A 15,222-nucleotide genomic window follows, 5' to 3' on the forward strand; every position below is an offset into this window, starting at 1 on the left:
CGAATACTTTACTCTTGGCTGTCCAGGTATCTTGCCACCTGTAAATCCACACAGAAAGACCTACTTCAATCCATGCTACCCACAGATAGAATAGTGAAAGCAACCATGCACCACGGTTTGTTAACACACCACGGGCCCCCAACACACACCGCGGTTGCACGTACAAACCTCTCCCGCACACAATGAACATATAGACATTTCATGAAAGTATGAAAAATTAGTGTGGTTGCCTGAGATTTAATTGGTGCATAGTACTGCCTCAATTGCATGCATAATAGTAAGATGATGATATTATTGTATGGTTCGGCATCGTGAGGGAATCAGGGGCGGCCGGATCTCCTCTTCCCTTAGCCAGCCTTGCAGGACTGCACCCACCACACATGCTGCACTGTCGGGCGCTGCACCACTATAAATGCAGCAGGGTCCTTCTTTGTAGAAGGCTCTGGAGACAGGATGCTGAGATCGTAATGGTCTCGTGGTTAAAGATACAAGACCAGGCTCAGGACATCTGGGTTCTCTTTCTGGCTCTGCCACACTCTTGCTGGATGACAAGTGGGAAACTCACATCACCTCTCTGTGTCTCAGTTTCCCGCTTGTAAAACGGAGATAATACTGACCTTTCTCATAGCACTCAGAGGAGAGTGGTGACTTGTGAAGCTCTCGTTGTATTCACTTCTGTCAAGTGCCCCGAGATCCTGGGCTGGAGAAGCAGAGTTATTTCACTTCGAGCTGGAGCTGTGGAGATTGGATCCAGATTCACCTCTGAACTTCCCCAACTGTTGGGAGTCTGTGGCACAACGTGCGTTGGGTGGCCCCTGTAGAACTAGGGCTGAGCGACGTGACTGAATCGTGGTGCCATGTCAGAATGGACTGAGGGCTAGATCGGGAGAGTGTTAGAATGGTTCTGTCTCCCCCACCAGTCGGGCCAGCGCTGTGTAGCTGGGGCTAGCAGGAGCAGTGGTAAAGGTTGGTTAATGTTAAAGCCAGAAGGGACCATTCAAGCAGCTAGTCCAGTGGTTTTCAACCTTTTTTCATTTGTGGCCCCCTAAAAAATTCCGAATGGAGGTGCGGGCCTCTTTGGAAATCTTAGACACTGTAGCCCCCCCAGGCGTCCACGAACCATAGGTTGAAAACCACCAATCTTAGTCTGACCTCATGCATCTCACAGGCCATTAAACACCATCCAGTTACCTCTGTATTGACCCGGTAACTTGTATTTTACTAAATGCAATGCAATAACTTGTATATTATTCATCAGAGGGTGGCCATGTTAGTCTGGATCTGTAAAAGCGGCAGAGTCCTGTGGCACCTGATAGACTAACAGACGTCACATGCATCTGACGAAGTGGGTATTCACCCACAAAAGCTCATGCTCCAATACGTCTGTTAGTCTATCAGGTGTCACAGGACTCTTTGCCGCTTGTATGTTATTTTTTTCAGAGTAACAGCCGTGTTAGTCTGTATTCGCAAAAAGAAAAGGAGGACTTGTGGCACCTTAGAGACTAACCAATTTATTTGAGCATGAGCTTTCGTGAGCTACAGCTCACTTCATCGGATGCATACCGTGGAAACTGCAGCAGACTTTATATACACACAGAGAATATGAAACAATACCTCCTCCCACCCCACTGTCCTGCTGGTAATAGCTTATCTAAAGTGATCATCAAGTTGGGCCATTTCCAGCACAAGTCCAGGTTTTCTCACCCTCCACCCCCCCACACAAATTCACTCTCCTGCTGGTGATAGCCCATCCAAAGTGACAACTCTCTACACAATGTGCATGATAATCAAGTTGGGCCATTTCCTGCACAAATCCAGGTTCTCTCACCCCCTCACCCCCCTCCCAAAAACCACACACACAAACTCACTATCCTGCTGGTAATAGCTCATCCAAAGTGACCACTCTCCCTACAATGTGCATGATAATCAAGGTGGGCCATTTCCAGCACAAATTCAGGTTTTCTCACCCCCCCACCCCCAGACACACACAAACTCACTCTCCTGCTGGTAATAGCTCATCCAAACTGACCACTCTCCAAGTTTAAATCCAAGTTAAACCAGAACATCTGGTGGGGGCGGGGGGGTTAGGAAAAAACAAAGGGAAATAGGCTACCTTGCATAATGACTTAGCCACTCCCAGTCTCTATTTAAGCCTAAATTAATAGTATCCAATTTGCAAATGAATTCCAATTCAGCAGTTTCTCGCTGGAGTCTGGATTTGAAGTTTTTTTGTTTTAAGATAGCGACCTTCATGTCTGTGATTGCGTGACCAGAGAGATTGAAGTGTTCTCCGACTGGTTTATGAATGTTATAATTCTTGACATCTGATTTGTGTCCATTTATTCTTTTACGTAGAGACTGTCCAGTTTGACCAATGTACATGGCAGAGGGGCATTGCTGGCACATGATAGCATATATCACATTGGTGGATGTGCAGGTGAACGAGCCTCTGATAGTGTGGCTGATGTTATTAGGCCCTGTGATGGTGTCCCCTGAATAGATATGTGGGCACAGTTGGCAACGGGCTTTGTTGCAAGGATAGGTTCTTGGGCTGGTGGTTCTGTTGTGTGATATGTGGTTGTTGGTGAGTATTTGCTTCAGGTTGCGGGGCTGTCTGTAGGCAAGGACTGGCCTGTCTCCCAAGATTTGTGAGAGTGATGGGTCATCCTTCAGGATAGGTTGTAGATCCTTAATAATGCGTTGGAGGGGTTTTAGTTGGGGGCTGAGGGTGATGGCTAGTGGCGTTCTGTTATTTTCTTTGTTAGGCCTGTCCTGTAGTAGGTGACTTCTGGGAACTCTTCTGGCTCTATCAATCTGTTTCTTTACTTCTGCAGGTGGGTATTGTAGTTGTAAGAAAGCTTGACAGAGATCTTGTAGGTGTTTGTCTCTGTCTGAGGGGTTGGAGCAAATGCGGTTGTATCGCAGAGCTTGGCTGTAGACGATGGATCGTGTGGTGTGGTCAGGGTGAAAACTGGAGGCATGTAGGTAGGAATAGCGGTCAGTAGGTTTCCGGTATAGGGTGGTGTTTATGTGACCATTGTTTATTAGCACAAGGCAGGCCGTCTGGATCTGGAGACATCAGGAACTAGAGAATCCACCACTGCCTTGACCCTTTGTTTCCAGGGTTAAGCCTCTCACTGTTGTAAATTCATGTCTCATTTCTCATTTGAATTTGTCTGGCTTCAGCTTCCAGCCATTAGTTCTTGTGATGATTCTCTCTGCAGGATTAAAGAGCCTGCTAGATACCTGGTGTTTTCTCCCCAGAAAGGTACTTCCAGGCTGTAACCAAGTCCCTGCTCAGGCTTCCTTTCCATAAAGAGATGGAACTCTTTCAGTTTCTCACATTTTCTTCAGCTGAGTCATTTTTGTGGATCTTTTCTGCCCAACACCCTTTTTGAAATGTGGACACCAGCACTGGACACAGTATTCCAGCATCAGTCTCACCAGTGCTGTGTACCAGGGTAAAATCCCCCGCCTGCCCCACTCACCACTCCTCCGTTTATACATCCAAGGGTCGCATTAGCCCTGTTTGCCACAGCAACACTCTGGGAGCTCGGGTTCAGTCTCTTGTCCACTCTCACCCCTAGACCCTTTTCAGAGTCAGGATCCAGTTCCCCCATCTGTAGGTACGGTCCGCGTTCCTTGTTCCTAAATGTATAAGACCTTGCCTTTGGCTGTAGTAAAATGTGTTTGGTTTGAATGGGCGCACTTAAGCAAGTGATCCAGATCGCACTGTATGACTGCCCTGTTGTCCTCCTGCCAACCTCTGTTATCCACAAATTTTATCAACCGGGATTTTATATTTACTTGCAGATCACTGATGAAAGTGTTGAATAGTGTGGGGCCTCATACTGATCCCTGTGGAACCTCACTAGAAACACCCCCATTTGCTGCTGATTCCCCATTGATGGCTACTTTTTGAGATCTGTCAGTTAGCTAGTTCTTAAACCAGTTAACATGTGCTCTGTTGACATTGTATAGTGCTATTTTTTAATAAGAGTGCCATGTGGTACTAAGTCAAATCTCCTACAAAAGTCTAACGTTTACATAGTAATTTGTAATCTCATCAAAGAATTCAATATCTTAGGTGCAAAGAAGAGAAACAAAATGATTAGGGGGATGGAATAGTCTCCATATGAGGACAGATTAATAAGACTGGGACTTTTCAGCTTGGAAAGGAGACGACGGGGGTTGGGGGGGTATGATAGAAGTCTATAAAATCATGACTGGTGTGGAGAAAGTAGATAAGGAAGTGCTATTTACTCCTTCTCATAGCACAAGAACTAGGGGCTACCCAATGAAATGAACAGGCAGCAGGTTTAACACAAACAAAAGGAAGTATTTCTTCACACAACGCACAGTCAACCTGTGGAACTCCTTGCCAGAGGATGTTGTGAAGGCCAAAAGTATAGCTGTGTTCAAAAAAGAATTAGACAAGTTCATGGAGGATAGGTCCACCAATGGCTATTAGTCAAGATGGGCAGGAATGCCACCCCATACTCTGGGTGTCACCAAACCTCTGACTGCCAGAAGCACCTGGCACTGGCCACGGTCGGAAGACAGGAGACTGGGCTAGATGGACCTTTGGTGCGACCCAGTGTGGCTGTCCTTATGTACTCAGGTTGTTGGACAAGACCCATGTTCCATAAAACCGTGCTGTCTGGCATTAATTATATTCACATCCGTTAATTCTTTAATCAACTCAATCCCTCCTCAGCTTTTCCATTATTTTTCCCAGGCTCAGAGTGCAAGTAGGGCGGTCCGGTCCGCCGTACCAGCAAGGTATTTACAGCAGGTATGGCGTTCCGGAACGAGGAGCAGCAGGACGTGGCAGGGCACTGGGCGGGCAGCAGTGCCGCCCCCAGCCCTTCCCCGCAGGGCTCCTCCGTCTGACAGCGGCCGGCCGGAGGACAGGGCAGGGGCATTACAGCCGCCGGCGTTGCTGTCAGGAGTCTGCTGCTTTCCCCGCTGCAGTTCCTGGGCGGGCCCTGACCGCAGCGGGGCAGGGAGAACGTCAGGGCACTGGGTGGCCCCACGCTGCCGGCTCCTCCGGCACGGCTGCTGGGCCACCCCCCAGCCCTGTCCTCTGGCAGGGCCGGCTGCTGTTCAGACGGAGGAGGCCCTGCGGGGAAGGGCTGGGGGCGATACAGCCGCGCCGGAGGAGCTGCGGGCGTGGCCCTGCCCCGTGGCCCCACGTTCTGCTCCGTTCACCGCTGTGGTTCCGAAGGCGCAGTGGGAGGAGGACAGAGCCCCGCCCCCAGGTAAGGGGGGTGGATCATGGGGAGGGGACGGGGAGAGCGTGGGGTCCCCAGGCTGGGGGCAGGGCAGAGTCACGTGGGGGGTCACGTGCCCCCCATGGCTCCCTCCGTACCAGTAAGAAATGGATTCCACTTGCACCGCTGCCCAGGCTTGATCCCAGGCTAAACTGCAGTTACGACAAGAGCAATTTGCTTTATGGAAAAGTAACACTAGGGAAATATTTGATGTCGCTGTAGCTGCAATCTAGAAGCTAGAAACAGAACAAATCAGCATCATGCAGCCAGCCAGCTCTTCACCGATTCCCACTGCTCCGCTGGCCCCTGGGACCCATGCAGCCGGCATAGGAGGGGTGCAATAGAAAGCTGCCTGATCGAACAATGGTGCTCAGCATGTCTGGTTAATCACCTGGCTTTCCTTGGAGTGGTCTGTCTGATGGGGGTCAGAGACCTTTTTCTTTCTGAGGCCCCTGCAATATACTATAAAATCTCCACGGCCCACCTGGGCCACAACTGGTTTTCTCATATAAAAGCTAGGGCCGGCGTTAGGGGGTAGCAAGCCGGGCCTTTGCCTGGGGCCCCACGCCATAGGTGCCCCCATGAAGCTACATTGCTCAGGCTTCAGCTTCCGCCCCGGGTGGCAGGACTCAGGGGCCTGGGCTTCGGCCCCATGCAAAGGGGCTTCGGCGTTCTGCCCTGGGCCCCAGCGAGTCTAATGCTGGCCCTGCTTGGAGGCCCCCTGAAATCTGCTCGAGGCCCCATAGGGGGCCCCAGACCCCTGGTTGAGGACCACTGATCTCGTTTATCTGTTCTGCAGTGCTCGGCCTGGGCACCACCTGCACTTTTCAGGACTGGCCTCCATGCCCATTGTACATTGACCTGGACTCCTGCAAAGCAGCCCTTCTCCCATTTATTACCTCTCACCGGCTCCTGTTGCGGGACAGAGAATGGGATCTGCACTACCGCCAGCCACCTCCTGGCCCTTACCGCGTGCCCTCGGAGAGCATGGCTGGTGAGGTCCCAGCTGACACACTCACTTTAAGTTTATATTATTTTAATTGTTCTTTTGAAGGAAAAAGAAAGCAAAAGCAAGACCACATACAGACGTTACCGTGCTACACCGTTACGAACGGCCCACACAACACAGAGCATGCAGAACTGCGGCTAAGGTACATTCACTGAATCCCCACGGCAGCACTCACTGCCTGTCTCCTCACTCAGGCATCCGCTTTCAGAGAACAGAACTGCGTTCCCTGACTCGGCCCCCCTCCAACCTGGCTAAGCCCCTCCCGCCGGCACCCCACTCTGCACTGAGACTTTTTTGTTGACGTCTGTGTTTTTGACGGCTGGCGTTTTGATGGCCAGGCTAGTCTCCAGTGAGAATATGCCACATGACCTATTAAAGGGAAACCGTCAACATAATACATACATAAAACTCTGCTCTTAGTATTAACGCAGAAAAAATGAAACCATCTCCTTTGGCTCCTCATGAATGAGGCTGGTTTTTGTTCATGTTTTGCACTTCAGTCTTCTTGGGAAGTGGAACTAGACAGCTAGCTTTGCTAGAAGCGTTCCCGTTTGTCGTCCATTTCACTTCCCGCCCTCACAGTGCCGCTGCGGTTTGGATTTCAGCACTGCAGGGGATAGATTGAACCCCGAAACCTGTTGTTTCATTTAAACTAAAAAGCAACACGGAAGTGGGTTTATTTGTTGGGTTTTACAAAACCTTCACCGAGGCTACATTTTGTACCTACATCTCCCTGAAGCAACCAGATGATTATCAAACCCACAAGGGCCCAGGCAAGAAGCCACCACAAATACTGAACATCAGAAATACCTGCAGCAGATGGACTGACGTTTCTAGGCCCGTGATACTCAGAACTTAGTGGTTCAGGAGCCAAATTAGCAATCAACTTGACCCAAAAGAGCCCCCGCAGCGTGACCGACAGGGGGAACGCTTGGTTTTATATATAATTATTCTCACAGCAAATAAGTTACTAACTTAGAGCAAGCTGACAACCGAATTGGTTAATAACGTAGTAAAAGTATTCTGACGGATTAATAATTCAATCACACCACGTGTTAATACCGTGGCCTGCAAAGAGCCGCAGGAGACACAGTAAAGAGCCGCTTGTGGCTCGCGAGCTGCAGTCTGAGGATCGCTGGTCGAAGTGATGGGTTCTGTGGGGAAAACCTGCCAATTAACTCTCTTGTAGGGAACACGGGGGAGGCAGCGACGTCAGCTGTCAGTCCAGCCTCGGATGGCACCTCCACAAGTCACAGGGAGATGGTGGTCACCCCAAGATCTCACTCCCACACCCAACGGGCCCACTCTGACTCCTATTAAAGTCAAATCAGTGGGACTGGATTATCCCTAAAGGGATCCAACTCTTGAAGAGCATAGAGAATCCACTGCTGTATGGTGATAGGAAACTGGCAGGAGAAATAGCTTTAAAGGACAGGAAATGGACACACCAGACACTTGGGTTCAGGGCACAAGAGAGATATGGATGGGTAGGAGCAGTGTGCCAGGTGGAAGGAGAAATGCAGGACTGCCAAGGAATGGCATGCACCTTGCAGGGCATCTGCCATTTTTAGAAGCTTTTAATTTATTAATTAGAGAGAAAAACCTCCCCAGCTTTTGTGTGTGTATTAACATGGATTTTATTCAGCATGCTGCAACATTCCATAGGGACTTTAATGTGACCAGGAATAGCATCTTAGTGCTAATACCTGCTAGTTTACAATGGTCTGTGATTTATATGGGAAGGATAAAATCAAAGCAGACACAGCAGACCATTGCTAATTACGTCACTAAACAAATGAAAAAAAGACAGCTTTGCCACAATTTTCTGCCAAGATCTGATCGAGTGGTGCAGTGAATTCTCATACGACTCAGACTTCCTCACTTTCACAAAGTACACCGCAGAGCACTTCCTAATAGACTATAGCATAAATAAACCTAAATGTCATGCCCGAAAAAATGAACCATGTTCATTACAGGGCAGCGTCCTTGCTCTTTGATGATACGCTGAGCGTCTCATTTTGCAAGATTCATCAATTTTCACAGACACTTGTGCAAAGTAGCACGGTTCTACTGTAATTAGAAAGCTAACATAGGTAATGGGGCACTTATTTATATTTTGGTTAAGATATTTTAGTGTATTTACTAGGCAGCCAAACAACCAATACATTTAGGAGGCCAATCCAGTTGCTTGTAGAAAATTCGTACTCTGGAGAGGAGACTGACACGTCAGTTGTTTTTAAGCAAGGTCCCACGGCAAGGATGGGCCTGGGGAGTTGAGTTTGTGTGTCATAAATGTCACTTTTGCACACCCAGGTTGGAAGGTAGCTTCTGGTGGCCTCTGAAGACATGCTGTCTCACAGGAGCAGTTCTGCCTAAGTTAGAGCTCATGGCACTTCACTCCTGCATCTTGTCAGATCCCAACTCCCAGACAGAGCGTTTGCCACGTTCCCCCCACACAAATGGTTCTCTCTCACGTGTGGCTCCTCTGATGTCGCACAAGGTGTCTGCTCTGCACGAACCTCTTCCCACACTCATTGCACACAAAAGGTCTCTTTCCAGCCGGGGTTCCCTGGTGGGCTCTAAGAGGCGGCTTCTGGCTAACGTTTGCCCTGCACTGTGGGGTGCTGGCGAAGGGCTTTTGCTGGACCACGGGCTGTGGGCTCCGACTGGCGCCTGTCCTGGTGCTCTTCAGCAGCGCCTGCTCAGTGTGGGTTCTCTGGTGCGCCAGCATTATCCGCTCGTCCCGGAACCGTTTCTCGCACTCCGCACACTGATACGGCTTCTCCTCTGCCTGGACCTTCTGGCGGCAGAAACCCACCTCATCCTCCAGGCCTTCCCCCACTTCGCCACGTGGCCTCTTGCCCCTGTGGACCCTCTGGTGGCTTTTCAGGTGCTGCTTCTGGCTGCAGGTCTTCCCGCACTCGTTGCACTTGTAGGGCCGCTCGCCTGTGTGGATCCGCTCATGGATGATGAGGGTTTTCTTGTCCTTGAAGCTCTTCCCGCACTCGGTGCAGGCAAAAGGCCGCTCCCCCGTGTGGATGCGCTGGTGGCTGATCAGATGGTGCTTCTGGCTGAACCTGTGCCCGCACTGAGTGCAGGAGAAGGGCTTCTCCCCGGTGTGGGTGCGCTGGTGGCTCAAGAGATGGTGCTTCTGGCTGAAGTTCTTCCCGCAGTCCGAGCACTGGAACGGCTTCACTCCCCTGTGCACTTTCTGGTGGGACACGAGGATCTGCTTGAGCCGGAAGCTGCTCCCGCACTGCAGGCAGAGGAACGGCCTCTCCGCCGTGTGGGTGCGCTGGTGCTTTCGGAGGTCTCGGCTCTTGTTGAAGCTCTTCCCGCACTGAGCGCACGTGTGCGGCCTCTTGGGTGCCTGAGGGCTTCTCTGGTGCCTGAGGAGCTGCAGCTTCTCAGGAAGGCTCCTCCCTCTCTCGGGGGCAGCATCCTTCTTCCCCACGTGGGTTTTCTGATGTCTCTTCAGGTCCCCCTTGGATGGGAAGCCCTTCCCGCACTCAGGGCATTTAAAGGGCCGCTCCCCTGTGTGACTCCTTTCGTGGATGGTCAGGGCCGTGTTACTCTTGAAGCTTTTGTCGCACTCTGGACACGTCGGGGGAATCTTCTTTAGAGAGGCTTTTGGGGGAGGAGCCCTCGGGGGTTTGTCCTGAGCATTGGCCACATGGCTTCGCAGCTTCTGGTGGGATTTGCTTTGAGCCAGGCTGCTCTTCTTCTTCACACACCGCGGCGGGCTGCTCTCTTCCTCCAACTTTCCCGAGAATGCACTGGGAGGTTCTGGGGTCTCGGTGTCTTCCTCCTGCTCCTCCTTTTTAATCCTGATTCCATCATCTACTGGAAAGAAGACAGGGGGAAGAGTCCAGATGTTATTTCAGGTGCTGAGGATGGAAAAAAACTGCCCATTTAACAAGACCCCCCCCATTCCAGAGGGAATCCCAATGGGTTCCCAGAGAGACTCTGGAAATCCCCTCTCTTCCCACAAATTATAGTGACATTCCCATCATGTCCAAGTTTCTACCGCCCAAGAAATAGCCAGTGGAAGCCGGCTGCATTCACCTAAACGGTTCTGGCTCCCACGACCTGAAAGAAAACCCCCGCGGAGACACAGATTCTGCTGTCAGTCGTACCGGTGCAGCCCAGTGATTTCAACAGAGCTCTTCTGGCCTAAGAAAGCACATTTCGGCCATTCCGGCCAGCCTGCAGTCAGGATCATAAACTGGGGATTCCTGCCAGTCATGTTTCTATTTTATTCAGCCTAGGTTCTGACCCCAGCTTCCCCAGCGCAGAACGTGAGCTCACAGGAACGGGAACTCTGGAGTGGCAGTATAAGCCAGTAACTTTCTCGCACCTGGAGCGGTGGGGGATGGGGAGGGACTCAGGCTATGAGTTAATTAGTCCTGTTGGGAAGTCACAGCTGGCTCCAGCCATGGAGGAATTCTGGCGACACACTAACAGAGTTAGGATGCTCTTCCAACACACACAGGCTTCATCACAGCCCCTCATTGCCTTTAATGAATGTTACTCTCAGTCCAATGCCCTGTTCATTAGGCCACCCTTCGAATGTCCAACTCTTCTCTGTCTAGCTCCCCCATCCTTTGGGATTCTCCTGCTACTACTCACCTGCCCAGAAGCTTTGGGGGGTCCCCCACTCTCTGGGATGTGGAGGGTCTCCAACACATGGCTCTTCTTCTTGCTCAATTTTACATATGATCTCTGGTTTGACAGCAGGCCACCCTGTTCCAGGGACGGAGAACAACAAAGTCTCACATTTACATTAATGTCATTAGAGTCTGGAAGAAGGCTCCTCCATCCTCATTGTCAAAGGTACTACCCCTCGATCTCAGCTCCATCCACTCCAAATTCATGGCGCACAAACATTTCACACTCCTCTGTCCTTCGTGCTACCTCCAGCTATCTGGCCCACTTCTGACTCGTGTCTTCTGTCCTGCTGCCCCTACATACCTCTTCTGCTCCAGCTGTCAGTCTCTGGAGACACTTCTCAATCTTCTTTCTGCAGGAATCTATCCTATACTGGCCTCCTTACCCGATCCACTGTCCCACGTTTTACCTGGTCCATGTTAGATTGTAACGTCAGGGACTGTGTCTCACTGTACCATACGCTCATGGAAAGGAGGACTTGTGGCACCTTAGAGACTAACCCATTGATCTGAGCATAAGCTTTCATGAGCTACGGCTCACTTCATCGGATGCATTCCTGTAGCTCACGAAAGCTCATGCTCAAATAAATTGGTTAGTCTCTAAGGTGCCACAAGTCCTCCTTTTCTTTTGCGAGTACAGACTAACATGGCTGCTACTCTGAAACCTGTCATACACTCATTGTGTGCTTGGAATGTTTAATGATAGGGTAGTACATGGGCCAAATTTTCAAGCTTAGAAACCGGAAGTTAGATGCCTAACTCCATATTCAGGCACCTAAATAAGAATGGCCCAGCTCCTGAGAGAATGGCGAAAGGGATCCTCACCCAGTGAGGTGACCAGCTCGTAGTTCTCCCTCATCACATCCCGGTACAGCTCCCTCTGCCATTCCGCTAACGCCGCCCACTCCTCTGGGGAGAAATAGACCGCGACGTCCTCGAACGCCACCTGCAACAACAAGCCGCCCAGCTCAACATCTTGGGCTGCACGGATAGCCAGAGCCCACACTGGGGACTGCAGTAGGATCCAGATATGGGCAAATCCCCTTGGTCCTAGGCCACACAGTGTGCTCCCCGCTCCCCACCAGGCCTGTCTGCCAGTAATGGCATTACCTGAAAACTGACAGCAAGGAGGTGAGCTCCGAGGGGCTGCTGGGGAAAGGATAAAACAAAACTGCTTGCTGGTTATTTCAATAAATCTCTCTGCTTTGAATCTGCAGTAAGTCCAGCAAGACACAGGGGCAGTAACTAGTTCCTGATGCATGATGGGCCCTTCAGTCTTGGGGGTGGCTGGGGTGGGTTGAGAGACTTAAACGCATCCAGTAATCCTGCAAATCAAGGGTTAAGACAAGAACGGTGAGGCCTCATCTGGAGTACTGTGTCCAGTTTTGTGCCCCACACTACAAGAAGGATGTGGAAAAAATGGAAAACGTCCAATGGAGGGCAACAAAAATGATTAGGGGACTGGAACACATGACTTATGAGGAGAGGCTGAGGGAACTGGGATTGTTTAGTCTGCGGAAGAGAAGAATGAGGGGGAATTTGATAGCTGCTTTCAACTACCTGAAAGGGGGTTCCAAAGAGGATGGATCTAGACTGTTCTCAGTGGTAGCAGATGACAGAACGAGGAGTAATGGTCTCAAGTTGCAGTGGGGGAGATTTAGGTTGGATATTAGGAAAAACTTTTTCACTAGGGAGGGTGGTGAAACACTGGAATGCGTTACCTAGGGAGGTGGTGGAATCTCCTTCCTTAGATATTTTTAAGGTCAGGCTTGACAAAGCCCTGGCTGGGATGATTTAGTTGGGGATTGGTCCTGCTTTGAGCAGGGGGTTGGACTAGATGACCTCCTGAGGTCCCTTCCAACCCTGATATTCTAAGATTCTATGAATGGGGAAAGTGAGAGAAAGGGTCAGACTGCACCGTAATGCCGCTCTAGATCGCTCCTCTGCATTGCGTACATCACCCGGCCAGGGTTCAACCCTCCTGTGTTGGAGGCTATGGGATGATCCAGGTTAAAGGGACAAGGGTGGGGGAAGGGGAATGATCCTGAATCACTGGAGACATGGGCTAACTGAGTGAAAGAGGAGAAACGCAAGGAGAGCTAGAAGCGGGGCGAAGGGATCATGCTGTGGCAAGGAGAGCCACGCACAGCGCTGCAAACCTCGCAGCCCCAGAGAGAGCAATAAGGGGGAGAGGTGCAGGAGCAAGCCCTGGTCACTGTATGGGACAGTATGTTTTAAACATGCCTTTTGTATTAAAAGTCTTGGTTCTTTTCAGGCCAGCATCTCAGTGGTTTTCTGACAGCACAGAGAACAATTCAAGAAGCGGCATGCAAAACCCAACATCAACTAGAACCGGATCAGACTCTCAATCTGGAACCTGAGCTGTCAGACACGCTCTGTGCTGGCCCTGCACTGTTTGGCCCAGGAATCAGCCACACTGCACAAGCAGCCCTCGCTGGTAGTACTCATGGGTCCCAGGCCCTCGGTGCCTGAATTTACTGTGTCCTTCAAGGAGAGTGAGTCACATTTTAAAATGACTTCCCAAAAGCAGCCTGTCCTCACCAGGCTGCCGAACCGCCCCCGCCTTTCTCAGCTGTTATTTTTAGAGACAATTTTAACTTTCGTGACCATAAGGGATTAGCAAGCAGCGCCAGGAATAATGGGGACGGGAGCGATGCAATTTATTCTATGTGGCGTGGCCCGACTGGTATGGCCTCTCCTGGCCAGAAACGTCTGACCATGTCTCCTGGAGGTGGTTTTATAACGAGGGCAAGCATCCGCCAGGTGCCAGCCTGGGACACCTCACTCAGTTCACTTGTGACCAGGTCAGAGACCAGGTTTCAGGAGCAGAAAATCCTGCACCTAAACCATCTTCCCTGTCTCCCAAGCAGCATCGCCGCGAATGCAGGCACCAGGGGAGAGTGGAGACAAGGGATAGGAATAAAGAGCCGCACACTCCTAGGTGCTGGAACTAGGGGTGCTGGGGATGCTGCCGCACGCCCTGGCTGGAAGTGGCTTCCATCATATCCCGGGTTCACAGTTTCGTTCCGTGGCTCTCAGCACCCGCAATATACACATTGTTCCAGCCCCCCGGCGCACGCTCTGCTGAGCCAGGCTGGCAAGGGCAAAGCAGGAATTACCGTGCCATCCTACAATGCCCTGCTCCCTGCGGGCGGAGCCGCCTTCAGTAGCCCTGTTACCCGGGGGCCTCTGCTAGGGAGCAAAGCGTATTGTTCAAGCCATCCTAAAACACCCAGACTGGAGGAAAGAGAGCCGGCATACACTGGGGCAGAGGAGAGACCCTCCCACCCGAGCCTATCTGCTACGTAGAGAGCCCCCTTCCCTTGTCAATACACAGGCAGGTGAGAGAGAAAGACCCCCCCCATCCTGGGGCTATACATGGGGAGAGCCCCCAGTGACCCCAACGTCCCGCCGGGCCCCACTGCAGTCATTCTCCTGGCCTGTGTCTAGGCCCTGGCAAAGCAGACACCCCCACCCCGCCCCAGGGCTGTTTGCCCACTGCCCCCCCTGGGTCCCGCAGAGCAGAGACCCCTGGCCAACCTGGTGTCTCTGGGGCCAGCCTTGCTCCGTGGGGCTACAGGTCCTGTCTCTGCCCCGGCGGCGGCAGGGGGCGCTCCCTGTTTACCCCCCACCCCAGCATCCAGCCCAGGGTCCTGCTGTGGGGCTAGCCGTAGGGCCGGTTCCTCCAGCGAGCCGCGCCCCCCGGGGGGCCAGCGTCCTACCTGAGCAGAGCCCGCTGCGGCCATCCCCCTGGCCTCCGGCCCCTTGGCCCCGGGGCTGGCCGGGGGGCGGGACGCAGGGATCGGGGCCAGGCTGGAGCAGGGCGCCCGGCGGCCCGTGGGGCTGCGCTCCCCGCCCGGCGGACTGTAGCGCCCGGCCGGCCGGGCCGAGATGCTCCGCAGCCAGCCCGCCCCCCCGCCTCCCGGGGCATTGTGGGAGATGTAGTCCCGCCTGATTGACAGCTCCGGGCACGGCCGGGCCCTGCGCGGGGGCGCAGCGCAAAAGCCAGGGTGTCCGCGCCGCGCGGAAGGCCGGCTGGGACCCTTGCGGCCGGCCCGCAGGCTCTAGGACCCACCCGCCGGGAGCGGCGGGGAGCCCGAGTCCCGCTGAGCCGGGGGCCAAGCCTTGCCCTGCTGCCGTGCGGACGCAGCTCAAGCCGCAGACACGAGCCGGGAGCTCTGCGTCCTGCAACCCAGGCCGGGCCCGCCAGACCCACCTGGGTCCGTTTGGACGCTCAAGCACAGGCTTCGAA

General features: G+C 52.4%; 1 protein-coding gene across 1 annotated transcript in view; it reads right to left on the reverse strand.

Moving 5' to 3' along the window:
* LOC144260078 (uncharacterized) overlaps window positions 1–14,829 on the reverse strand; it is a 32,012-nt gene extending 17,183 nt beyond the window's left edge. Inside the window, exons 1-5 of the mRNA XM_077808625.1 lie at window positions 14,693–14,829; window positions 11,775–12,274; window positions 10,912–11,025; window positions 9,145–10,125; window positions 8,981–9,069 (exon numbers count right to left, since the gene is read on the reverse strand). Of these exons, the coding sequence (XP_077664751.1) occupies window positions 8,981–9,069; window positions 9,145–10,125; window positions 10,912–11,025; window positions 11,775–12,210 (1,620 nt within the window). The 5' untranslated portion in view covers window positions 12,211–12,274; window positions 14,693–14,829. The remainder of the gene's footprint in view (window positions 1–8,980; window positions 9,070–9,144; window positions 10,126–10,911; window positions 11,026–11,774; window positions 12,275–14,692) is intronic.
* Between the last annotated feature and the right edge of the window lie 393 nt (window positions 14,830–15,222).

Source organism: Eretmochelys imbricata, chromosome 2 (assembly GCF_965152235.1).
Source record: "Eretmochelys imbricata isolate rEreImb1 chromosome 2, rEreImb1.hap1, whole genome shotgun sequence".
Taxonomy (NCBI): domain Eukaryota; kingdom Metazoa; phylum Chordata; order Testudines; family Cheloniidae; genus Eretmochelys; species Eretmochelys imbricata.